Source organism: Elephas maximus, chromosome 12, assembly GCF_024166365.1.
Source record: "Elephas maximus indicus isolate mEleMax1 chromosome 12, mEleMax1 primary haplotype, whole genome shotgun sequence".
In the NCBI taxonomy this organism is placed as follows: domain Eukaryota; kingdom Metazoa; phylum Chordata; class Mammalia; order Proboscidea; family Elephantidae; genus Elephas; species Elephas maximus.
In genome coordinates, this window is record NC_064830.1 from 79,336,635 (window position 1) to 79,362,511 (window position 25,877).

The following is a 25,877-nucleotide window of genomic DNA, read 5'->3' on the forward strand; positions in this document are numbered from 1 at the left end:
ATATATGAGGTTATTAATCTTCAGCATATTGGTAAAAAAAAAAAAAATCACATAACCTTACACTACAGTGACCATCAATACATGCTAAAGAGGATTTAAGTCGTTGTTTCGAACATGTCATTTTTATACCCGTCTTTGTCCTCAAAGCTGTGGTTTACTGTCCTACTGCGGCCCTTATTCCTACTTCAGGAAATGGTCAGTATAATATTACTGAGAAACTTGCATCTAATAAAAATAAGATATGTTGGTCTTGGCGAAATTTTTGTTGAAACTGGATTGCAGACACCAATCTCCAAATGAGAAAGTGAGTATTGTTATCAAGGAAGTGGATTTCATAAACGTTTTGAGGTAGCCTTTCTTTGCTATCTATGTCTCCAACATCTTGAGTTGCAGAAGGGCAGTCCAATGGACAGCAGCAGATGTGATTTTTATCTGTATTTACTTTCCTGGGAAGAAGGCTACCTGTCTTGATGTTGGCTGGCCCCTTGATGCTGCTGAATTGAGTCATTTATCTTGGGCCCCAACTGGTCATTTCACTCTTAAGTCTGTACCTCCAGTTTCCTCAAGGAAATGTTCACTTGGGTATCCCATAATTTATTCCTTCAACAAACATATATTGAGCATCTATGTGACAGGTACTGCAGTAAGTGTTGAATGAGAATTCACCTAACTGGGGACCTAAGAGACTAATACAATGAAAATTAGAAAACACTAATACAAGAGACTAAAAGAGACCTACAAAAATGAAAAGGCATCCTGTGCTCATGGATTGGAAGAGTTAATACAATGAAAATGTTAGCTCTACCTAAAGTGATCTATAGATACAATGCAATGCAGATATAAATTCCAACCACATTCTTTACTGAAATGGAAAAACTAATGACCAACTTCATATGGAAGGGAAAGAAACCCAGAATAGCTAAAGCAATACTGAAGAAAAACAAAGCAGGAAGCTTCATACTCCCCAATATCAAAACATACTATACAGCCACTGTAATCAAAACAGCTTGGTATTGGTTCAATGATAGGCACAGACCAGTAGAACAGAACTGAGAACTCATAATTCAATCTAGCCATCTGTGGACAGCTGATGTTCGACAAGGAGTCTAAGTCCATTCACTGGGGCAGAAACAGTCTCTTTAATAAATGGTGCTGCAAACTGTATATCCACCTGCAGAAAAATGAAGTAGGACCCATACTTCACACCATACACAAAAACTAACTCAAAATGGATCAAAAACCTAAATGTTAAACCTAAAACCATAAAATTCCTGGAAGACAAAATAGAAAACTATGGGACTTAATCTTTTGTAAAAATAGGAAAACAAACATAACAAATGAATGAATAAAAAGATAAAATAGATAAATGGGACCTCATGAAAATTAAAAACTTATGCCCATCAAAAGACTTTATTAAAAGAGTAAATAGACAACCTACACACTGGGAAGAAAATGTTCTGGAAACAGTTTATCCAATAGGGGTCTAATCTCTAAAATCTATAGAAAACTGCAACAACAAAAAGACAACCCAGTCACAAAATGGGCAAAGAACATGAACAGAACCTTCACCAATGACGACATACAAGCAGCCAACAAACATATGAGATGCTCATGATCGTTAGCCATTAAAAAAAACCCAGTCTCGTCGAGTCGGTTCCGACTCATAGTGACCAAATAGGACAGAGTAGAACTGCCCCATAGAGTTAGCCATTAGAGAGATGCAAATCAAAACTACGAGATACCATCTTACCCCTGCTAAAATGGCACTGATAAAAAGAGATAACAGATGTTGGCAAGGATGTGGGGAGATTGGAACCCTTAGGCATTGCTGGTGGGACTGTAAAATGGTACAACCACTATGGAAAATGTTCTGGCATTTTCTCAAAAAACTGGAAGTAGAACTACCCTGTGATTCAGCAATCATACCCTAGGTATATACCCTAGCCCACTTAGAGACCTAAAAATATGACATAAACAGACATGCACACCTATGTTCTTTGCCACTTTATTCACAATAGCAAGTGGAAACAACCAAAATGTCCATAAATAGATGAATGGATAAGTAAATTGTGGTACATATATACAATGGACTACTACACAACCATAATAAACAATGAGTCTGAGACACGTAACATGGACGTACCTAGAGGGCATAATGCTAAGTGAAATAAGTCAAGCATATACAGAAAAATATTGTATGATCCCTCTTTTATAAGAAGACACCAATAGATAAATATACAGACCAGTGTTCATTGGTGGTTACTGGGGGGTAGGGGTGGGGGAAGTATACTTTAGACAATAGAGACTAGTTATTTTTGGTGATGGGAAAAATGGCACTGAATATGGATGTAGCGAGCACACCACAACCAAAGTAAAAACAAGCGTTTGAGCACATACGGATGGGTATAGGCAAACTGGTATACAGGTAGGTACTGGTGTGTACATAGATGAGAACAGAAGTATCTATAGGTACATGTAAATACAAATATGTGGAGGCAGGCACATAGACTCCTCAGACATAACCAAACATTGGATTTCTGGGTTTGAAGGCTTAGGACCGCTGTCTCATGGGACAACTCAGTCAACTGGCATAACGTAGTTCACAAAAATCATCACTGCCTCCTAGGAAGTGAGTAGCATTTGGAGTCTTAAGACCTTACGAGTGGCCATCTAAGACACAATGATGGGTCTCTACTCACCAGAAGCAAAACAGTAAGAATGTAATCAAAAGTGCAGAGAAGAAACAAACCTACATGAGCCACAACTTCATCTACCCTGATCAGAATAACTAGGTGGTGCCCAGCTACCACCGACTGTTCTGACCGGGGGCACAATAGTTGATCCTGGATAGAATGGGAGGAAAATATGGAGCAGAACTCAAATTCTTATTATTAAAAAAAAAAAAAAAAAAGCCAAACTGGCACAGTAGAGGACTCCCTGAAACTTTCACCCTGAGACACTGTTTAAACCTAGAACCGCGCCTATCTCGAGATCACCTTCTAGCAAAATAGCAGAATGGCACACAAAATAAAGGCTATTACCGGTAAGATCAGCGTCTAATTAAAAACCATCAGTATGAGACCAAAACGTCAAAAATTACTCAAAAGCAAAGATGGAAAGGCAGGGGGAGAGGGAAATTTGTTGTTAGGTGCTGTAGGGTTGGTTCTGACTTATAGTGACCTTGTGTACAACAGAATGAAACACTGCCCAGTCCTGCACCAACCTCAAAATTGTTGCTATGCTTGAGCCCATTGTTGCAGGCACTGTGTCAGTCCATCTCGTTGAGGGCCTTCCTCTTTTTTTGCTGACCCTCTACCAAGCTTGATGTCCTTCTCCAGGGACTGATCCCTCCTGATAACATGTCCAAAGTCTCACCATCCTTGCTTCTACGGGGCATTCTGGTCATATTCTTCCAAGACAGATTTGTTTGTTCTTCTGGCAGTCTGTGGTATATTCAATAATCTTCACCAACACCACAATTCAAAGGCCTCAATTCTTCTTCAGTCTTCCTTATTCACTGCCCAGCTTTCACACGCATATGAGGTGACTGAAAACACCATGGCTTGGGTCAGGCACACCTTAATCCTCAAGGTGACATCTTTCCTTTTAAACACTTTAAAGAGATCTCTTGCAGCCGATTTGCCCAATGCAGTGCATCTTTTGATTTCTTGACTGCTGCTTCTGTGGGTGTTGATTGTGGATCCAAGTAAAATGAAATCCTCGACAACCTCAATCTTTTCTCCTTTTATCATGATGTTGCTTATTGGTCCAGTTGTGAGGATTTTTGTTTTCTTATGTTGAGGTGTAATTCATACTGAAGGCTGTGGTCTTTGATCTTCATCAGTGCTTCAAGTCCTCTTCACTTTCAGCAAGCATGGTCGTGTCATCTGCACAACGCAGGTTAATAATTTCCTCCAATCTTGGTACCTGGTTCTTCTTCATATAGTCCAGCTTCTTGGATTATTTGCTCAGCATACAGATTAAATAGGTATGGTGAGAAGATAGAACCCTGATACACACCATGCAGTATCCCCTTGTTCTGTTCGAATGACTGCCTCTTGATCTATGTATGGGTTTTTCATGAGCACAAGTGTTTTGGAATTCACATTCTTCTCAATGTTATCCATAATTTGTTATGATCTACACAGTCGAATACCTTTGCACAGTCAATAAAACGGTCAGTAAAGCGCAAGTAAACATCCTTCTGGTATTCTCTGCTTTCAGCCAGGATCCATCTGACATCAGCAATGATATCCCTGGTTCCATGTCCTCTTCTGAATCTGGCTTGATTTGCAGCCTGTTGATATACTGCTGCAGCAGCTTTTGAATGATTTTCAGCAAAATTTTGCTTGCATGTGGCATTAATGATATTGTTCGGTAATTTCCATCTTTCTTGGGAATAGACATAAATATGGATCTCTTCCAGTCAGCTGGCCAGGTAACTGTCTTCCAAATATCTTGGTATAGAAGAGGGAAGCTAGAGTACTGGAAAGGGAACAAACTGAACATAAAGAGAATGTTGACACATTGTGATAAGTGTAGCTAATGTCACTGAACAATTTGTGTACAAAGTGTCAAATGGGAACCTAATTTGCTGTGTACATTTTCGCCAAAAACTCAAAAACATATTATTAACAAAAAAAAAAAAAAGGAAAAAGTAGATCTGGCCACACAGGCCTGCATTCCAGCAAGCTGGGTGGGGTTTGCCAGGGCTCTGGTTAGCCAGAGCTCCTGGTTTGCCAGGCAGGGCTCCTCCTATCCCCTCCTGCCTAACACCCTGTGCCAGCTTCCCTCATTTATGTAAGTAGCCTGAATTGCCAATTGGTTTGCAACAACAATGGCCAGTTTGTTAATTATTTTATAGGATAATACTGGGGTCCTGATAAAAACAGCCAGGTGGGATACTGTTGTATGTTATGGCCTTTTTCCCCTTCTACTTTGTGTACCTGAGATCTATCAGGTCTCTCTTTTTTTTGCCACTTCCTCCTCTCATCACAGCACGGAAAACACATGCAGCTTAAATCTTTGTCCTGTTATTAATTTTAAAATTCAGGAATATTACTTTGTACATGCTGATTGAAAATACTCCAAGCCCCATCTATCATGCCCCTGCCACCATCAACTGTAACAAAAATTGGTTTGATTCTCACTTGCATCTAGCTGAGTGGGCTGGCAACCTTCCCAGGTTCGCTGTGGCTAACTGGTGCCAAGCGGGAAGCTCATGATCCATCAGAAGGAAGCAGGAGGGAAGCCATGACTAAACTGGGGGCTTGTGATAAAGGCCAGACGGGATGCAAGGTGGAAGAGGGCGCAGCTAAAGGCCAAGGGCAGCTTTGCAACGTTTAAAACACTCAACTTCATTTTAAATATTGCTACTTAAGTTCACTATAAAAACCTGGAAGCTCATGTGGGAAAGAGCACCAACTTGGGAATCGAGCATTCTACATTATAAAAGCAGACCCGGTGAGTGGTTAGGAGCCTACTCTGGAGGCAGACACACCTGACTTTGAATCTCAATTCTACCACAGGCTCTGAGACCTTGGGTAATTGACTAACTTTGCAGTGCCTCAGTTTCCTCATCAGTAAAGAGGATGCAAATTCTCCATAAGCTTTTGTGAGAGTTAAATAATATATGTTAAACACTTGTACACAACAAAATAAACCAATTGCCATCAAGTCAAATGCAACTCATAGTAACCCTATAGGACAGAGCAGAACTGCCCCATAGGGTTTCCAAGGCTGTAATCTTTATGGAAGCAGACTGGAACATCTTTCTCCTGCAGAGCAGCTGGTGGGTTTGAACAGCAGACCTTTTGGTTAGTAGGTGGGTGTTTAACCACTGCGCCATGAGGGCTCCAAACACGTGTGTTCCTGGCAAATACAGTGAAACCTGTGAGAGCCGGAACTCAACGGGACTGCCTTATTTTTCCTGGTCTCACAAGTTTCCTGCCTTTGACAGGTTGCAGTCTTATCACTTTTCTGTCACTCTTTTTAGTGGAAAATACTTGAGTTTTCCTTCTCTGACAAGTTTCCACCTTACACAGGTTTTGGCTTTTACAAGTTTTACACAGTAAGTAATTTAATAATTATCATGAAAGCAGGCTCTGCTCTTACCGGCTGTCTGATTTTTGAGCAAGTCCCTTCCCTTCCACAGGTTTTAATTTCTTAGTTTGTAAAATGAGAATTAGCCTGGATGTTCTTGGAAGTTTTTTCCAATTCTAATTTTCTATGGTCATCTGTGGTAGAAAATGAGCTTCCAGTAAATCTGAAAAAGTGCAACTGTGCCACCTGGTGGTCTATAGCTGCTATTTTGAGATGCCATAAACCAATTCCTGGGAGTAGTTTTAAGACTTCCTTACCATTTTGGTTGGCGTACATTGAAGCCTTCCCAAAGGCTGTTCCCCTGTTCTCTGGATTGCAAATAGCGGCTTTCCTAAATTCCTTACAACTTAGTATATGATGCTTGGAACTAATTTTCCCTTAGTGGACCTTTTAATGATTTTATTATTATGGTCAAAGTTTGACGTCTACAGTACACTGTTAATTTGAAATCAGTACATTACATAAGTGTGCCAAGTTTTAAAAATGTCAACTCTGAGCGATCATGCATTTCCCATGCATTTGCACCTGTATTCCCAAATTGCACAACTCAATCTGTGCTTATTCTCACTGGGTCTTGGTGTGCACCTCAGCTAAGACGGGGCAGGAGCTGTGGTACCTCTTCTCAGGCCCAGATTTCCAAGAGCAACAGTGTTGAACTCAGGCACTCCATGGAGTGTGGTGGGAACACGGGTTTTGCTTTGGTTCAGGGAAAAATGCCATTCCCGACTGTTGCTCCTGTGAGTCACCTGACCCCCTAGAGCTTGGGCTAGCACACAGGTGCTTTGACATCCCTGCATGAGGCCGGCAGGCAGTTTTGGAAACCATGTTTCCTCCATGGGGCAACAGTCTAGAATTGAGGTGCACAGTCTTCCAACATGCTGTCTGTGATATAGCTGGAAGCAAGATAGGATTCGTAGTAACTTTTTTCTTCGAAAGTATTAACAGTCCAGCCAACAACCTGGATTCCTTTAGCTGACCACTTATTCAAGTAGGCCCTGGAGAAAGAGGGAAAAACCAATCCTGTTACAATAATGACCAGCTGCCCCAGGAATCAGTAATGGTTACTAAGTGTGGTATTCATTCAGTACAAACAGTATCAAGAAACAGCTTCTCAACTGACCTCTGTAAATATTGAATGAATGCATGCATGACTAAAATAATATGAAACTTAAAACTGTTATGAACTGTTAAGCATGTAATCAGCTGAAATACACAGCTATATAGCAATGCAAGAGGAAAGAGTCAGAGACTGATGACTGCAGGTGAGGGAATGGAAAGTTTCTTGGAAGCAGTAGAGCAGAGCCTCTCATGTATAGGGAAGCAGGAGCAAAGAGGGAAAGGGTGAGGCCCTGGATCCTGTGTTGGTTTTCAAAGGGAGTCATTCCCCAGAAATTTAATCCCTCTTTCATCAAAGTTTGACACATTAACTTTTTCTTTAAAATGCACTAAAAAAAAAAAAAAAAAAAAAAAACAAGACTATGTCATCAGCCTGTTTTGGAAACAGTGAAACATGCCTGAACTTTTCCCACCTAAGAAGCCAGCGGCATTCCAGCTTCATAAAGATACGAGGGGCTTTGCAGTTGGAACCAAGACATGTCCTGCCCTCTGTTAATCCTTTCTTTCCAAGAACAGCATTCAGGAAGTGTGTCAGGAGATAAAAGACCTTCCAACTTACGGGGATACAAAATCCTTTTGCATGAGGAAAGCTGAAATTCCACACAGGTACCACAAGATATTGTGCATGCTCCAGTCGAGCAAAATGTCCATAATCACAAACATGGACTGTTTCCAGACAGAATTATAACGTGGTTTCCCATCTCCTGTATAGCTAAGGCTCCAAGGTCTGTGAGTTAAAGCCGTTACTACATTCCGATCTGCTTGTCTCATCTGAAAAGAAATTGTGGGGGGGCGGGGGGGAAGTGACTGTATCTAAAGTCTAATACTTCTCATTCATTCTTTAGAGTTTAGCCAACATACTCATTCTGGCGAGATGATCATACTCATCATGCTAGCTCCACGTCTACTAAACAAATATACTCTATCCTAAACCCTAGGAGAATATAAGGTGATAGATGCAAGACATTTAATATGCAGTATAAATAAGAACACTTCCTTCAAAATCCTAAGAGAAATTTATAAAACCTAAACCCATTGCCATCAAGTTGATTGTGACTCCTAGTGACCCCCCAGGACAGAGCAGAGCTTCCCCATGGGGTTTCCAGGGATGCAGTCGTTACAGAAGCAGACTGCCGTATCTTTATCTGGAGCAGCCTAGTGACCCCCCAGGACAGAGCAGAGCTTCCCCATGGGGTTTCCAGGGATGCAGGCGTTACAGAAGCAGACTGCCGTATCTTTATCTGGAGCAGCCTAGTGACCCCCCAGGACAGAGCAGAGCTTCCCCATGGGGTTTCCAGGGATGCAGGCATTACAGAAGCAGACTGCCGTATCTTTATCTACAGCAGCAGCTGGTGGGTGGTCCAAGCCTACCAGGTTCAAACCGCCCACCTTCCAGTTAGCGACTGAGCTCTTCTCCACTGTACCACCAGGACTCCTTGAATGAGCCTGTGGGCAACATGAAAGAAGGGGCTAAGAGGGGTCATGGTATTTCTAACTGAAATAGGAGTACATTCCCTTTCCTGAGTATCTCTTACTAATTTAAAAAAAAAAACAGCAAAAGCATCTTATCTGTGACCTTCATTCCATTCAATTTAACAGGCACCTAGCCCATTGGTATTTCCACTAACATTATATACAATAAAAATCCTGAGTTTTACCTTGTAAATAACATCCGGTAAGAAAGAGCAGACGATACTATTATTGTATAATTGAGGAAACTCCAGATAAGCTTTCTTTAGAGCAACAGTAGCCTGCAAAACAGATATTCATGTATTTAAAACCTACTAAAATGTGACAGTCCCAGCCAGTGATTATTATACGTTACGTACAGCCCTACCTAGTAAATCAGAAGTTTACTAATATCTGGGGATGTTGGAAAGAGTACTGGTAGATTCCAATATCCATATGGATACATTTTAAAGTCATATCAGCAATAGACAAGGAAGAAATTGGGGTACTGCTCTTTACACTCTTGTCAAGAGGCTTGCCCCCCCCCCTTTTTTTTCACACTTTCAGAAAGTGTGGCAGACTGCAGGCCACTGAAGGCTGGAAGCAAAGTTTAAAAAGCCTTTCCTTATATCCCAGCTTAAAAAAAAACCAGGAAATGGCCTTTTGCACCTACGGCTCTATAACCCTTCTGACTTTCCCAGATGCACGTGAGCCAACCAGCCTGGGAAGTACAGGGAAGCAATGGAATGGGGTGGGTGGTGGGGGGCTGGTGTGGGTGAGTGGGGTAGGTGGCTGGAAAAGTCTCTCGACTCTTCCCAAGAGGAGCAGAAGTTTTTTTTTTTTTTTTTTAATAGAAGTTGTCCAGCTAATAAATGAAGAAGAAATGACAGAACGAAAGGACTGACATTTTTCAACCCCTCGTGAGTGGCCAGACCTGGCCACTGAGTGTCAACAGCAGCTAACAATAACAAAAAAAGGGTTGACCACATGTTACGTGGAACGCGATGTTGCTGCAGCATAATGCTTGATGTACTGCTAAGTCTCAGAAAGTCCCACACACTCATCATCAAATGTAAGCAACAGAATGCATTAAAAAAAAAAGTAGAAATTATCCATGCCATGCCTCCCCTTCACTAATATAACTGAGTGCTACGTAACCAAAGTTGTTTTTTTGCTGTTTGAATTAACATATGTGCTGTGTGTAAGTCTTCACCTGTATTTAATTCTCACAACAACCTCACGTGGTAAACCAAAAAACCAAACCCAGTGCCGTCAAGTCAATTCCGACTCATAGCGACCCTATAGGACAGAGTAGAACTGCCCCATAGAGTTTCCAAGGAGTGCCTGGTGGATGGATTCGAACTGCCGACCTTTTGGTTAGCAGCCGTAGCACTTAACCACTACACCACCGGGGTTTCCTCCTCATGTGGTAGTTTCTTTTATTATTCCCATTTTGCCCATGAGGAAATTGAGGTTTATCAAGGTTAAGGTTACAATGCTGTGACACAGCTTAATCAAGGTATGTTGAACTCCAAAGCCTATGATCATGGCTATTGTGTTGTACTATCTCCAATTTGTCGCCACCACTTCTCCCTCTAAACAGTAGTCCCCCCTTATCTGTGGTTTCAATTTCAGCGGTTTCAGTTACCCAAGGTCAACTGTGATCTGAAAATAAACAATTCTTAAGTTTTAAATTCCGCGCCAATGAAATCTCCCATGGCCTGCTGGATCCTGCCCCAGAAGTGAATCATCCCTTCCAGCATATCCACGCTGTATACGCTACTGCCCTGTTAGTCACTTAGTAGCTATCTCAGTTACCAGGTCAACTATTGAGGTATCACAGTGCTTACATTCAAGTAACCCTTATTTTACTTAATAATGGCCCCAAAGCGCAGGAGTATTGATTCTGGCAATTTGGATATGCCAAAGAGAAGTCATAAAGTGCTTCCTTTAAGTGAAAACTATTTATGTATAGAAAAAAGAAAGTATATATAGGGTTTGGTACTATCTGCTGTTTCAGGCATCCATTGGGGGTTTTGGAACATATTCCCAAGCATAAGGAGGGGGCTACGGTACTATCAACTTGGTGATTTTTGCTCTACCCTATCTTGGCCAAACACCTGTGAGCACCCAACCATAAAGCTCAAATAACTAGATTTTCCTCCCTTTTCTATTTTTTTTTTTATTCTAAGAGAATAAACACGCAGGTCAGTACACTGTGAGTAAAACATAGGCGCTGTTAGGGTTCCACAACACCAAAAAACCCTACGGTGCTCATTAAATATTCATGTTCCTTTGGCCCCATTCTAGGGACTTTCAGAATCTTTTCTCTAGGTGGTCTGGACGGGAATCTGTATTTCCAGTAGGTACTCCAGATGACTGATGTACGCTGAGTGGAAAACCTGGACAGTACACAACTGTAAGTTAACCAGAAGAGGAAATTACCCAGAACAGCATTCCCCTCTTTCCTTAAAAATGGGAGCTTACTGTCCTAAAATTAAAAGCATATCTTTAGGCTCACATTTCAGATTTTAAGAACTGGCTTCAATTATATCCTGGGATTAATTAAACAAAACAAAAAAAGCCATCATCAGAATTCTCAACCAGTAGATGGTCATTACTGGCTGTAACTATTGCTAGGGAAAAAAAAGAAAACAACAACAACAACAACAACCCTCTTTGTCCAAATGGGAAAAGAAGTATTTGTATTCGAAAAGCTAGGTATAAGAGAACAAGTGTAATCTGAACCATATTTTCCCATTCATTTCCGTAGCAATGTTTTTTATGAGTATATGCTCTAAAGTATAAGCAATTTTTTTTTTTAGGAATTGTTATGGTTGAATTGTGTTCGCCCAAAATGTGTGTCAACTTGGCTAGGCCATGATTCTCACTATTGTGTGGTTGTCTGCCATTTTTGTGATCTGATGGAATTGTCATATGTATTGTAAATCCTAATTTCTGCCTGTGGTCAATGAGGCAAGACTGTTGTTAGGAGCTGTCGAGTCAGTTCTGACTCACAGTGACCCCATGCACAACAGAAGAAACATTCCTGGGTTCTGCGCCATCCTCACAATTGTTGCTATGCTTGAGCCCATTGTTGCAGTGATGCAAGATTAGGTTATATTAAAGAGGATTTGGGTGGGATGGAACACCCTTACTCAGGTCATAGCCCTGATCCAATGCAAGGGGAGTCTTCCTGGGTTGTCACCTGCATCACCTTTTATCTTGTAAGAGATAAAAGGAGAGAGAAGCCAGCAGAGAATGAGGGACCTCATACCACCAAGAAAGAAGTGCTGGGAGCGAGGTGAGTCCTTTGGACCCGGGGTCCCTGTGCTGAGAAGCCCTAGACCAGAAGAACATTGATGACAAGGACCTTCCCCCAAAGCTGACAGAGAGAGAAAGCTTTTCCCTGGAGCTGGTGCACTAAATTCAGACTTCTAGCCTCCTAGACTGTGAGAGAATAAATTTCTGTTAATGCCACCCACTTGTAATTCTGTTACAGCAGCACTAGATAACTAAGACAGGAATGTTATACATATTTAAAGAAAATACAGTAATTTTCTGATAAAAGTATAATTACACAAGTCACAGAACAACAAAACGATATCAGAAACCATATAAAAGGTATTAAACCTGTGTAAAAGATACCCTGCTAGCTCTCAGAAGCTTTAAATATAAGAATTTTCTGTCAGTGTAGTCCACTGTTGTCCATCTGAGATCCTTAACAGGCTGATGCAATTGGTCTTGTGTTCAACTCCTGTATTACTTTTTTTCTGTTCTAGAAGTGCCTCTTTACTATCTAACATCTTTTGTAAATGCTTTATGCAAATAAAAGAAATCTGACTCCTCCCCTTAGTGCTGGTTGTAGAACATCAGGGGTTATTAAAAAGTTCAGTTCCATAATTTACTGTTTCCTTCAAGATGTGGATTTTTGCATTGTATACGTCCATTAAGCAAAAATATGATACTTTGTTAAAATAATTTAAGAATAAATAATAAAATACACGGCCAGTTTTGGAAATGACTAGCAACCAAATAAGATGTCTTTTTTAAAAAGTGAAGTCCGTGGTATAAACTGTACCATATTTGCATGGCCTTTGACATCAAAGTAGATTGTGAGGTTATGGTTTAGGCACTCTGCAACAGCTTCCCTCAGGGTGGGGATCTTTTCATCAGGGAAATCATTCCTATAAGAGAGGGAAAAGAAAGTAGCAGGTTGTAGGAAAAAGAAAAAAAAGACAAAAGTTTAATGGAACAGACATTTTGCAAATGGCTCCCAACCAAAAGGAAACAGTGTCTTTCCCAACTTCCTTTCCTCAACCATTCCAAAGTCCAAGGATATTTACTTCTGTCCCTTGAACCAAATTACAGATATTCTTGACCAAAGAACAGCAACAGGAACAAAAATCATTTCATTTTTAGGAAATCACTGAATTAATAACACAGTCGCTAATTCTGTTTGACCAATGGGCAGAATATATGTCACCTTACGAAACCTAAGAAATTTCATCTTAGGATTGACATTGCCCTACGCAGGAGAAATTCCTGGGAATACACAAATCTGTCAACTTTATTGTTGTGCATTTAAGTACAACTGTTTAACTACTTTTCTAATACATAATGTTTTAGATAAAGAAAATGAAGGTTAATTGTTGGATACACAAGAAATCAGCTTTTCTTACACAGTTAAATTTAATTATGCATGATTTAACTTAAGCTAAAAAATTTTTAATTCAACTATATTATTTCAACAGTAAGATCTTGGTTCTTTTAAAAAAAGGATAACAATAATTTAAATGGTACTGGTGATTCTGCCAGCCATTCTATTCAATGTCTATCCCTGGAGAGTGAGAAATGGGAGGCCTGACTCTGCTGTTCCATTGGCTAGTTTTAGTTTCCATGCCCCCTCCCAGGATGGGCGTCTCACCACTGAACATAATTACACCTACTCCTCGCTTATCAACTGTCTCAGTACCTGACATTTTGCATTTATAACAATAGAAAAAATCTAGCTGACTATTTTGCACATTAACAAAAGTGCCTCTGGCAGTAATGGACACTGAGGTGTGAGGCGAGAGTAATGCTGGCTGTGATGATTAAGGTTATGTGTCAACATGGCTAGGTCATGATTTTCAGTGGTTTGGCAGTTATGTAATGATATAGTCATTCTCCATCTTTACACAATGCCGATTTTTGCATAATGACTTGGTCTTTGGAACCTAACCATATCATTAAGTGCAGAGTGGGTGTATAGAGAAAAATACCTATTTTTCCCAAACACAAGCCAATTACTTCATTTGGTATTCAATCAAAGAAGATGCAAGGTGGTTCACTTTTGGAGCAAAGACTGGTTAAGAGTTATTAAGATGGTATATCGAATCTGATATGGTGTCTTCCTAAAGGATTTTTAAAGGTGATGTTGACCCTAACCATTTTTTGCTTTGTGTTGACTTTGGACTTGGCATCTTATTAGCTACATGTCACTGTATATTAAAACCAGCCTTTCCCTTGCATACTGCAGAACAATGAAATATCTGATAAAAGCAATTCCAGCAGCCTAGACTGAGAATTGTTAAGTGTTACTAATATTCTTTCCAGCCTACAGTATGATTTCCTTTGGCTGACTTTAATTTCTTTTTGGTCTTAGGAAAATAAGGTATCAGTCATCTTTTAGGGAGGACTGTAATTTAATTGCCGTAGTGAATATGCTCCAGGAGTACTGATCATTGTCCAGAAAACGGATATTACATAAATAACAAAGAGCATCAGAAGCCCTGGTGGTATAATGTCTAAGTGCCTGGCTGCTAACCAAAGTTTGGTGATTTGAACTTAATACGGCCCTTACAGCCATGGTCTTTGTGACTCATACACAATGATCGAGTGGGACTATGCAAATGATTGTATACGGAACCTATGATGGTTAGGGTTCTATGTCAATTTGGTTAGACCATGATTCCCTGTATTGTATGGTTGTCTTCCACTTTATGTGTTATAAATCCTAACTTCCACATATTAGCGAGGCAGGATCTGTCTGAGGTGTATCTCGAGTCAAAGCCTTGTAGGAGGGTGTGACTCGAGTCCTACCCTTAATCAAGTTACACCTTTCCCTAGGGCGTAGCCTGCATCCACGGTATATATGGTACCCTGGCAGGTTTCTCTCTGTATCTGGATCCTGTATCTGGTTTGTGATATTCTAACCTCCGGTTTTTGGGACTTGAGCCAGAGGCCCATCATCTGACCTGCCAATTCTGGGATTTACCAGCTTCCATATTCCCGTGTGCTGGTGGCCTATTGTTTAACCTGATTCTTCAGCTTCTGTAGCCTTGCGAGCCAGCAGCCTGTGGTCTGACCTGCCAGTTTGGGTTTGTCAGACCCTGCAGCCATGTGGGTCAGGATCAGCCTACGCATGACCCAGATATTTGGGAATTGCCGGCCTCCACAACTATGTGAGCCATTTCCTTGACATGGTTTGTGAGTTCTGTGAGATGTTGCAGCGAATGAGGGAACCCAAAGACAGGAGGGAGAGTACCGAGGGGAGGGAAAGTAGTTGATGTTAAGAGATGAAGGCATGGTACAGCAGCTTGGAAAAGTAGGACATTTGGGACATCTTGCTGATCCTTATAAAAGAAATTATTCATTTACTTGGGAAACCTATACAGAGTTCAAAACAAAACAAAAATACTCTCCTGGAGCAGAAGATGTAATTAGAAGTTGCTAGTGTTCATTTGTGATTGTCAAAGATGAAAGATACATTTAAGAGACAATAAGCCACTTACCTCAATCTGTGATTTGCTGCAGGATTAAGTTTCCTAATTTGTTCAAATGTCAAATCACACAATCGACCAGTCCCATCAGTCGTCCTGTCTACTGTGCTATCATGCATTAAGACAGGAATCCCGTCAGACGTAAACTCAAGGTCCAACTCCACACCTGTTGCTCCATTCTTAGCTGCCTTAACAAAAACATCAACAATATTAACGTTAAACGGCCACAAATTTCATTTTGCAATCTAGACACCAAGAAGATTAACAGGGCTGACTCTTACCGATTCCTTTCCTTTCCCATAACAAACAACCACCCCAACCTGCTCCTGTTTTTAATAAGTGTTACTTATATTGCAACTTCTATACTTATAGATTCCTTACAAACGTCTTTCCCACCCTTATCACCCTCACAGTGGCAAATGAAGAGACTTCTGGAACTTCACTTGTATCTAGGTGCCTTACCTATATCTGGTCATTAATGGCTTATAAATATTTACATAAATTCCCTTGTTTACCTTAACCTCTGTTTGGTGCAGTAGCTCGAATGAGTTCCCTGAGTTTGCCAATTAGGTATTTCTCTACCTTGGCATAAACAAGATGACTAGGGTTTTTTTTTTGTTGTTGTTGGTTTAACCACACCCACTGTAAGAGAAACACTAAGCCTGCTTCTAGGGGATACTTTACACTATGTTTATGGGAGCAGCACTGCCTACTGGTCAATAAATTGGTAAGCTTCATAACGTGTACTAGAATGTTTTGAAAAAAGGTAACTTCAACACTCAATTTTATGCGCTGTGCTCCTCTGAGACACACACTATCCAATATTTGCTTCCTTGGCTTCCTCACCACAACGAAGCTGTGAAATGCTTATTATGATCAAGGTTTTGTTTTTTTTTTTAAATTGTGGTCTATTACAAACATATAGAGTAGTATAGTAAATTAAGATTTAATAGGTGTTAACATTTTGCCATCAGCAGCCCTGGCGGTACAGTGGTTAAAGCTCTCAGTTGCTAACTGAAGGTCGGTGGTTTGAACCCACCAGCCACGTCTCAGGAGAAAGATGTGGCAGTGATTCTTCTGTAAAGATTACAGCCTTGAAAACCCTATGGGGCAGTTCTGCTCTGTCCTACAGGGTTGCTATGAGTCGGAATTGACTCGGCCTCTTATTCTCAGTGCTTTAAACATATTAACTCATTTGATCCTCACGACCCTGCGATATACTATTAATATTCCCATTTTACAGATGAGAAAACTGAGACAACGAGAGATTAAGAAACTTACCCTGGGTCACACAAGGTAGGACGTGGTAGAGGCTGCACTCTTAACCATTACAACTTTATTATCAACAATACAGACACAGCTAAAATTTTCCTGTGCATCCCCTTCCCTTCCTTGCCATAGGTTATTACCATGTTAAAGGTAGCATATCATTTTCGTGTTATTTCTTTCAATGTCTTTTGATATATTTATTACACATTTATATTCCCACAACAACATACAGCATTGTGCTGGTGCATGGTAAGCATTCAGCAAGTGTTAGCCATTGTTATTGTGTCCCTTGTAAGACATTTTTAATTGTAACACAAGTTCATCGTTCATTTCTTTTGTGAATATTTTTCTACCTTGTTTAAGAAATCCTCTCCTACCCCCATGTTATAAAGATATGCGAGTGTATTTTTTTCTCAGCTTCAAAGTTTGATTTTCACATATATGAATGACTAAGATTCCCTCCCCTCCTCCCCCCAAAAAATACCACAACAGGATAGGTTCAAATCCCAATTCTGTCCCTAACTGGCAGTGTCATCTAGGTCAAGTTACTTATCCAGTCTAGCCTGTTTGATCATTTTTAAGATGATATTTCTGTAATGATCTTCAGAGTTGTTGTGAGGATCTAGAAACAATCCACATGCTCAGAAACAGTGCCTGGCTCAGAGCTGGTACTCGATATAAACTATCATGACTGGAGAACATTTTGCCTTAGTGAAAAAGTCCTTACAAGAATGCTTACATTTGTACTGACAAAAGGTTGAAAGGTGTATCTTTTCTAAGTTAAAGACAGAATAATGCACTGGTAAATCAACACAGATTATATACTTTATAAGATAAAACAAAATCACATTTGCAGTATACACGGTGAGTCTCTCTCACTATAACACAAATGTTATCCTTATTCCTTCATGTCAGCACTATAATTAGGTTCAATTATGCTTTTATTCATTAGGGTCTTCTTCATTTGACTACAAAGTAAAAATAACAATGGTGAGACACTGTTTTCACAAGGCTAGCAGAACTAGTGAGTAGTTTATCTTTTCTGAGTAGTTTGTTAAGGTCAAAAACAAAAGCTCTATAAAAAATCCACTATATTAGAGTTTCTTTAACCAGGCATTCTAATGATTACATTCAACATTCTTTACCAATACTTTTATGTTATCCCAGTTACAGAGGTAAAAGAATGAACACCCAGTTCTAATTCACATATTAGTATATACTTCATACCTTTTTATTTATCAGGGGAAATCTATCTTATCATAAGGCTATTTCACATAGATCAATTTACATAATATTGAAATTTTATTAAAAATGCTTGTTTGAAACTATAAAACCCAAACCTGCTGCCGTTGAGTCGATTCTGACTCATAGCGACACTATAAGACAGAGTAGAACTGCCCCATAGAGTTTCCAAGGAGCACCTGACGGATTCGAACTGCTGACCTCTTGGTTAGCAGCCATAGCACTTAACCACTATGCGACCAGGGTTTCCTTTGAAACTACAGTAATAGTTTAGTAATAGAATAGTATAGTATAGTAATAGAAATCACATCAATGGTTTCCTTGGGGCAGAGGTGGGGGATGGGATTGACTGTAAAGGGGGCACAAAGGAATCTTCTGGGTGATAGAAATGGATTGAAGTGGTGGTTACTCACATGTATATAGTTTAAAAACTCATCAAACTATATACTTAAAATGTGTGTATTTTATTATACGTAAATTATACTTAATAAAGTTGATTTTTTAAAAAGTTTGCGCTTACAAATTTATTACGTGGCTTTCAAAATGTTTCATTGAAAAGTATCTTTTTGCAGTGCCGGAAGCAGAGTGTGTCCTTTGGACCTGGGGTCCCTGCACAGAGAAGCTCCTAGTCCGGGGGGAAGACTGATGAGAAGGCCTAGAGAGAGAAAGCCCTCCCCTGGAGCTGATGCCCTGAATTTGGACTTTTAGCCTACTTTACTGTGAAGAAATAAACTTCTCTTTGTTAAAGCCAAAAAAAAAAAGTATCTTTTTAATATCCACCCCTATAATATGAATAAAATAGTTGTGTACAAGTTCCTGTGTGGGCGCAAGTTTTCAATTCTCTTGGATATATACCTACGAGCAAAACTGCTGGGTCACATGGTAACCTTTTGAGGAACTGTCAGACTCTTCCCACTAGCAGTGAATGAAGGTTCCAGTTTCTCCACATCCTCACCAATACCTGTCATTGTCTGTCTTTTCGATTACAGGTAGTTCCCGACTTACAATGGGGCTCTGTTCCAATGACTCTGTTGTAAGTTGGCTCTAAGTTGAATACCTTTTTCTTCTTTTTTCAGTTGTCATTATTGCCTGCTATACGGCAGTGTTTTGAACAGTAAATCGTTAACACTGAACATCTGTGAATGAACATCTGATGATGACAACATCAGCAAATTGTGCGCCCCGACACTGTATGCGGTACATATTACTAATGATAATATGTAAAAAAAAAAAAAAAAAAAAGACAGTAGTAACTGCAGTTTGTTGTAACTCGAATATGCTGTAAGTTGGGGGCTACCTGTACAGCTATCCTAGTGGGTACGAAGTGCCATCTCATTGCGGTTTTGATTTGCATTTCCCTGATGGCTAATAATGCTGAGCACCTTTTCACATGTGCATATGGGCTATCTGCACATCACAATTCCTCAACTGAGTGCCTATGGAGCCCTGGTGGCCCAGTCATTACAGAACTCGTCTGCTAACCAAAAAGGTAGGCAGTTCAAATCCACTAGCCGCTCCTTGAAAACCCTGTGGGGTAGTTCTACCTTTGTCATATATGGCCACTATGAGTCAAAATCAACTCAATGGCAATGTGTTTTGGTATTACTATGTAGCAGGCACTGTCAAGGCAGTGAGGATACTGATGAATAAGAGAGAAGAGGTCTCGGGCCTCATGGATCTTACATTTTGTGGGGAGAAACAGATTACAAACATGTTAATAATTAAGTTACAGCAGTGATAAATGTTTTGAAGAGGAAAATAGAGGGTAAACGTGAAGGTGAAGGTAGGTGGGGTCACTAGACAAGGCAGCCAAAGAAGACTTCTCTGAGAATATGACATTTGAGCTGAGACCTCATTGATCAAACGGAGCCAGCCATGCAAAGATCTGAGGGAAGAAGCAGAAGCAGAAGAAAGGGCAAGTACAATACAAAGATCACAGGGTGAGAGTGAGCCACCCAGGGTGGCAGAAAGTGTTGCCTGCCTGTCCAAACCTATTCCCCTTCTTCTTTCCTGCTGGTGGTGTTCAGTTTCTCCTGTGCTCAGAATAAGTGACCTATGTCCAAACCCTGTGTGTTAGGGTGGGGTGTGGGTGGGTGGCAGCTTCTGAGAAAGAGAAAGGAAGAGGGAGTGCAGTCTTGAGATTGGATGCTAGCATGTAAGAGGGTGATGTAGGGGCTGCGATGGTGACTTCGTAACTGCAATGAGGGCTAGCAAATATGCTGCAGATGGCAGATTGATCAAAAGAACCTGGATCTTGGATAACCATAAATTGAGCAGCTCATTTAGCCATCCTGGGGGCTATCTTTCCCACACACACCTCTTGTTATGTGAGATATTTTAAAATGGATTTCTTGTTACATGAAGCCAAAAGCATCTTAACAAATGCCCAGAGTGGAAAGAACAGAGTGAGCAGGAACTTTGGGAAAAGTTCAAGATGGACAAGCAATTGTATTTTCCCTAATTGCAAAAGGAACTTTAAAAAAAAAAAAAATTTTTTTTTTTTTTACTTTTAGAGGGCTTTAAATAAAGGAATCTGATTTATGCCTTTAAAGCTGTACTCTGGCCACTATGTGGATATAATTCCAGTCCTTTGCCACTGTTTATAACAGTATTACCTGTTTTCGGGACACATCCATTTCACATCTGTTAAATTTCTCCTTCGGTATCTAGTTTATAATATACCAGAAATTCCACCACTGTCAGAAAGTCTTCTGTGATTTTTTTTACATCGCAAAATGTTTAAGAATATAAATAATGAGCTTCACCAATGCAAAGGTAGGGGAAGAACAGGACAAAAAAGAGCCCAGATGAAAATAAACTATGTATTTCTTTTGAAGTCAAGGAAGGACACAACCTTATCTTGTGCAGGCTGTATGTGGCAGCTAATTACTGTTATGACTAAAAAATTTATTGATAATACTTATATTCTAACAAGCTGAATTACCACATTCTATTTCCTCTTAAGACCAGGAATCAATTTTGTGCAATGATTATTACCATTATTATACTTATGAAAACATGCTCAACACAAATGTAAAAGACATGAATGTAATTTCGCTATAATTCCCTTGCAACACAATAGGATATGAATCACTACATGCCTATGTGTGTTTCACATACATACTTTCTTAATCAGAGCTCTGGTGGCACAGTGGTTAAAGAACTCAGCTGCTAACCAAAAGGTTGACAGTTCAAACCTACTGCCACTCCACGGGCAGAAGCTGTGGCAGTCTGCTTCTGTAAAGATTTACAGACTTGGAAACCATATGGGGCAGTTCTATACTGTCATATAGGGTCGCTATGAGTTGAGATTGACTCAACAGCCGTGGGTTTGGTTTGGGTTTTTACTTCTTTAATCACGTAATATGACTTATATTCAACCAGACATGCTCCTGCCCGCAATACCAAATCCATCAGTAAATACTTATTGAATACCTTCTGTGCTCAATGAACACTGAGCTATATTTTAAGTAAACTCACCTAAAGGCAAGCTGAGATGGAGGCCAATGACAATTATGTGCTTTTTTTCCTATAGTAAATATCTTTCTTTTCATGACAATACCACCTCTTGTGCATCTATGTTACTTCATCTGACCGCCCTAAGTTTACAATGTAAAATAATATTCTTCAATATCTTTAGATTTATTTTTAAACGGAAGCTAGAAAAGCTACTCTACAGTCTCCTTTCCATCACAAGAGAACCAAGGGGAGAGAAATATAATAGAAGTTTGTTGTTCTTACGTGCTGTGATTCCGATTCATAGAGACCCCATGTGATAGAGCAGAACTGCATCACAGGGTTTTCTAGGGTGGTACAACGGTCAGGCGCTTAGTTGCTAACCAAAAGGTTGGCAGTTCAAACCCACCCAGTGGTTCTGTGGGAGAAAAGACCTGGTGATCTGCTCCCATAAAGATTATAGCCTAGGAAACCCTATAGGGAAGTTTTTCTTGGTCATATGGGATCACTATGAGTCGAAATCCACTCCACAGCACCTAACAACAACAAACTTTACCTGAGCAGATCTCCAGGTCTTTTCTCCCATGGAGTCTCTGGGTGGGTTTGAACCACCAACTTTTTGGTTAGCAGTCAAGTGTTTAACCATTGTGCCACTAACTTGGTTTAAAAATACAAAAACTGAGATACCCTGCACTGACTCAAAGGTTGCCTGATCTCCTTCTCTTGTCACATTTAGTTTTTTGTTTAGTTTACACCACAGCAATTTTAAAGAGTTATGCTAACTTTAGATTCCTGACAGAATAGCTTATATTTGTGGAGTTCTTACCACGGGACAGGCAGTTTATGTGGATTGCCTCATTGAATCCTTGCAACCTATTAGACAGATGAAGTCCCTGGGTGATGTAAAAGGTTAACTTACTTGGCTGCTAACAGAAAGCTGGAAGTTCGAATCTACCCAGAGATGCCTCAAAAAAAGGCCTGTGACCTACTTCCAAAAAATCAGCCAGTGAAAACCTCGTGGAGCAGTTTTACTCTGACATACAAGGGGTCACCATGAACTGGAATTGACTCAATGACAATTATTTTTAATTAGGTAGATATCAATATTATTCCCATTTTACAGATGGGAAAACTGCGGTTAGGGCTGTGACCAGGGTGAGGAGAGGTGCCCACAGTGCAACATTAGATGCCAACTCACACGCCTTGCTTGCCACACCCTAGTCATGACCCTGACTGGGGCACAGAAGCTTAAGTAACTTGTTCATTACACAATACTGTCTGTCCCTAGCTGGATAAAGAAAGGAAGGTTCAAGTTTTTACATCCTGGAACACATTCTAAACTATGACAAAGAGCACTGGGCTTGGAATCAGAAAGCTGAAATCTGGAGGAAGATGTATGCATTTGAGTCTCAGTTTTCCCACCCATTTAATGTGAAAGTCATGTCTCAAAGGAATGAGAGGATCAGATATATTTCCACAGATGTAAAAGTGTGTGGTCAACTGAAAAGCTCTTTTATTGTGCAAGCTGTCATTATTATGAAGACAGGAGACTGCCAGGAGCTGGGAGAGATCAACAGTCTCAGAAGTGAGTGCCTTGTAAAAATTGATCAGTGAGCCTGCCAGGGTTGTTGTGTGAGTTCAAATATATGCTTTGGGGATGTATGTGCGTGCATGTGCTATAAGGAGGTGACAAAGTCAGAGGACAAGCAAAGCACCACATTCCTGTGAAGGTTGTTCCATTTAGAATAAGCTCAACTATTGACCAAGACTCTTTGTGACCTGGCCACATTTCCTACTTCATTCACACATCAGCCTTTGTTCTGTTTCTTGAGTTCAGGCCTTCAACAGCCTTCTCTATTCCCTGGACACTCAAGAAAGATCACTAACACCTCAGAGCTTTTGCACTTGCTGTTCCCTTTGCCTGGAACACTTTTTCCCCAAGTCCCAGGGCTGGCTTCTTCTCATAATACCAGTTTCCATTCAAATACTACTATCTAAATATATCACATATACTAACTTCCAGTCATTCTTTACCCCATTACCGTATTTCTTCAGTGCACTTTTTGCCCTATTAAAAGTATCTCATTTACTTATTTAAGGCCTGTCTTCCCTACTCCAATGCAAGCTCCGTAAAGGCAGGGACCCTGTCGGCCCTGTTCATGGCTGTATCCCCTGTGCCTGGCAGTCGGCAGGCGTTCTATAAATATTTGTTTAAGTATTCTATAAATACCTGAAGCCCGGCGAGTCCCAGATACTGGGAAGGATCAAGGGCCATAGTAATGCATTACTTGAGGGCTAGCAGGTAACCGGGAAGGCTATCCTGAGACTGGGGACCTTTGGAAGGTCAAACAGAAGCCCAAGCTTCCAGGTGGAGCTGAGGGGCGAAAGGCGTGGGGGGCTCACCTGTCGGATGGCCGCCAGGGTGTTCTCAGGCGCGTCGTGGCCGCCACCGCGGTGGGCGATAGCGGAGACGCGGCCCCGGGGCTTGAGCACCTGCAAGGCCCTGAGGGAGGGCACTGGCTCAAAGCTGAAGAGGCGCAGCAGGACGTAGAGGCCGCCGGTGAGGAGGCAGGCATTGAAGGGGCTGCGCGTCGCCAGCAGCAGCAGCAGCAGCAGGAAGGAGAAGGGACCCAGGAGGCCCCCCTGCTCCTCCCACAGCCACATGCCGGCGCCAGCACCGGCAAGGACGGGAGTCCCGGACCCGCCGGGCTCCCCAGACAGGAGAGCGGCAGGCGAGGGTGAGAACCCGAGGCGTTTGCCCCAGCTGGCACCTTCCGAGGGGACCAGTGCCGCACAATGGCGGCGACAGATACATCCGGAGAAAGAGACGGAAGTCTAGCCAATCAGAGCCCGGGATCTCCAGAGCGCCGGGCGGAGCCGCTGCCATGGCAACGGAGGCGGGCCCTGGCCCCGGGTTCACGTTCCAAAGTCACTTTTGGATTTTCTGAGGTGGAGACCTTAACATGGACTTTGAGACTTGGTAGAAGAGAAGAAGCGGGATAGAAGAGTCGTCGTACGGTTGTACGGCTAGAAGGGATCTTAGTGACGCCTTCATTCTACCTGGGAGGAAACTGAGGCAAGGGGCAGGACGCTTAGCCTAATCATTTATTCAGTTAAATTCAAGATGCGCCCAACACACATCCAGGTCCTGGGGACGCGGCATAAGAGCAGGACCGACAGGGTCCTTGCTCGTGTGGAGCTTACGTCTTAATTGGGAAAAATAATGTTAGTAAGTAGAGCTATCATTTATAGAGCGAGCATTTACCGTGTCCCAGGTACTGTGCCCAGCAAACGCTTTGTATGCATTATCTGATTTACTCTCAAACAGCCTCAATAGGTAGGTACTATTTCAGAAGTCTGGTTTCAGTCAACTTAACAAGCGATTTTCAGATTCTGAGGAAATGAAAGAACATAGCAAAAGAAGCACAGTCAGATTATAAAGCTGGAAGTGATTTTAATCACTCTCATGGACGAGGAAACTGAGGCCAGGAGCAGTGAAGTCAATGGAGCAGCTTTAATGGTAGAGTCAGGACAGACATCAAGCCATTCCATTTTTAGGCCTGTGACTTTTCCACTGCTACTACTCCTTCCAATCCTACTTCTCCTAAAGAAGTCAATAATTGGGGTTTATGTAGGCATTGTGTAAAGATTATTTCAACTGTTATCCACAATGACTTTGTCATAACCAAACCAAAGCTAAACCCGATGACATCGAGTTGATTCCCACTCACAGCGACCTTATAGGTCAGAGTAGAACTGCCCCACATGGTTTCCAAGGAGCACCTGGTGGATTCGAACTGCCGACCATTATGGTTAGCAGCCGTAGCTCTTAACCAGGGTTTCCAACCTTGTCATACGTTGATATAGGTAAAATCTCCATTTCACTTGTGCAAAAATAGGCATTGGAGGAGGAGGAGTAAGAGAGACAGAAGATATAGCCAAGTTAGGGGGTGGGGGAAAAAAAAATTTGCTGTAGGGTCACCTCTAATTTATGGCAACTTCATGTATGCCATAGTAGAACTTTGCGCCATAGGGTTTTCAAAGGCTGATTTTTCAGGAGCAGCTTGCCAGGCCTTTCTTCTGAGGCGCCTCTGGGTGAACTCAAACCTCCAGCCTTTTGGTTAGCAGCCAAGCAAGTTAACTGCATCACCCAGGGACAGAGGAGAGAAATTGGCCACTAAATCATATTTTGAAAAATTGGTGCCATACTGTTTAGATAGAGAACTTTGGCAAAAGATTTAGGGCTTTTTATGTCATCTTGAATCTGTTAACTTTCTTCTTGGACATCTTTTCCCACTGATTTGTAAAAGGGTAGGGATGTCTTAGGGCTTAGCGCTGGCATCTGTGGATTCAGCAATATTTTATCTACAGAGAAATAATTTTGGTGAATATTGTATGTTTTCCAATGACCATACAGCAAGAGTTTCATCTCTATACATAAAGTAAAAAATGGTAATTTTAAGGAACTTTTCAGAGGCC

At 41.1% G+C, this 25,877-nt stretch overlaps 1 protein-coding gene across 3 annotated transcripts; it reads right to left on the reverse strand.

The window, feature by feature from the left end:
* Positions 1-1,989: 1,989 nt before the first annotated feature.
* Positions 1,990-24,210, reverse strand: GDE1 (glycerophosphodiester phosphodiesterase 1). 3 transcript variants are annotated; one of them, XM_049903801.1, is made up of 7 exons: positions 23,802-24,210; positions 15,444-15,619; positions 12,749-12,854; positions 8,877-8,969; positions 8,608-8,664; positions 7,778-7,989; positions 1,990-7,097 (listed from the first exon to the last, which is right to left on the reverse strand). In XM_049903801.1, exons 1-7 carry the CDS (start codon positions 24,060-24,062, stop codon positions 6,950-6,952), a joined length of 1,053 nt encoding a protein of 350 aa, XP_049759758.1. In that variant the 5' UTR covers positions 24,063-24,210; the 3' UTR covers positions 1,990-6,949. The 3 variants fall into 3 exon arrangements, with proteins under 3 accessions (XP_049759758.1, XP_049759757.1, XP_049759759.1); XM_049903800.1 differs by having other exon boundaries at positions 8,590-8,664; XM_049903802.1 differs by lacking the exon at positions 8,608-8,664.
* Positions 24,211-25,877: the final 1,667 nt, after the last annotated feature.

What these genes read in the sequence shown, in the direction of transcription:
- GDE1 (XM_049903800.1), bottom strand. Translation starts at nt 24,062, where the DNA reads ATGTGGCTGTGGGAGGAGCAGGGGGGCCTCCTGGGTCCCTTCTCCTTC. An exon ending in TACCGGATGTTATTTACAAG is followed by an intron (nt 8,665 to 8,876) that starts GTAAAACTCAGG and finishes TGTTGCCCACAG; the next exon opens with GCTCATTCAAGGAGTCCTGG. An exon ending in AGGTGGGCGGTTTGAACCTG is followed by an intron (nt 7,990 to 8,589) that starts GTAGGCTTGGAC and finishes ATTTCTTTTCAG; the next exon opens with ATGAGACAAGCAGATCGGAA.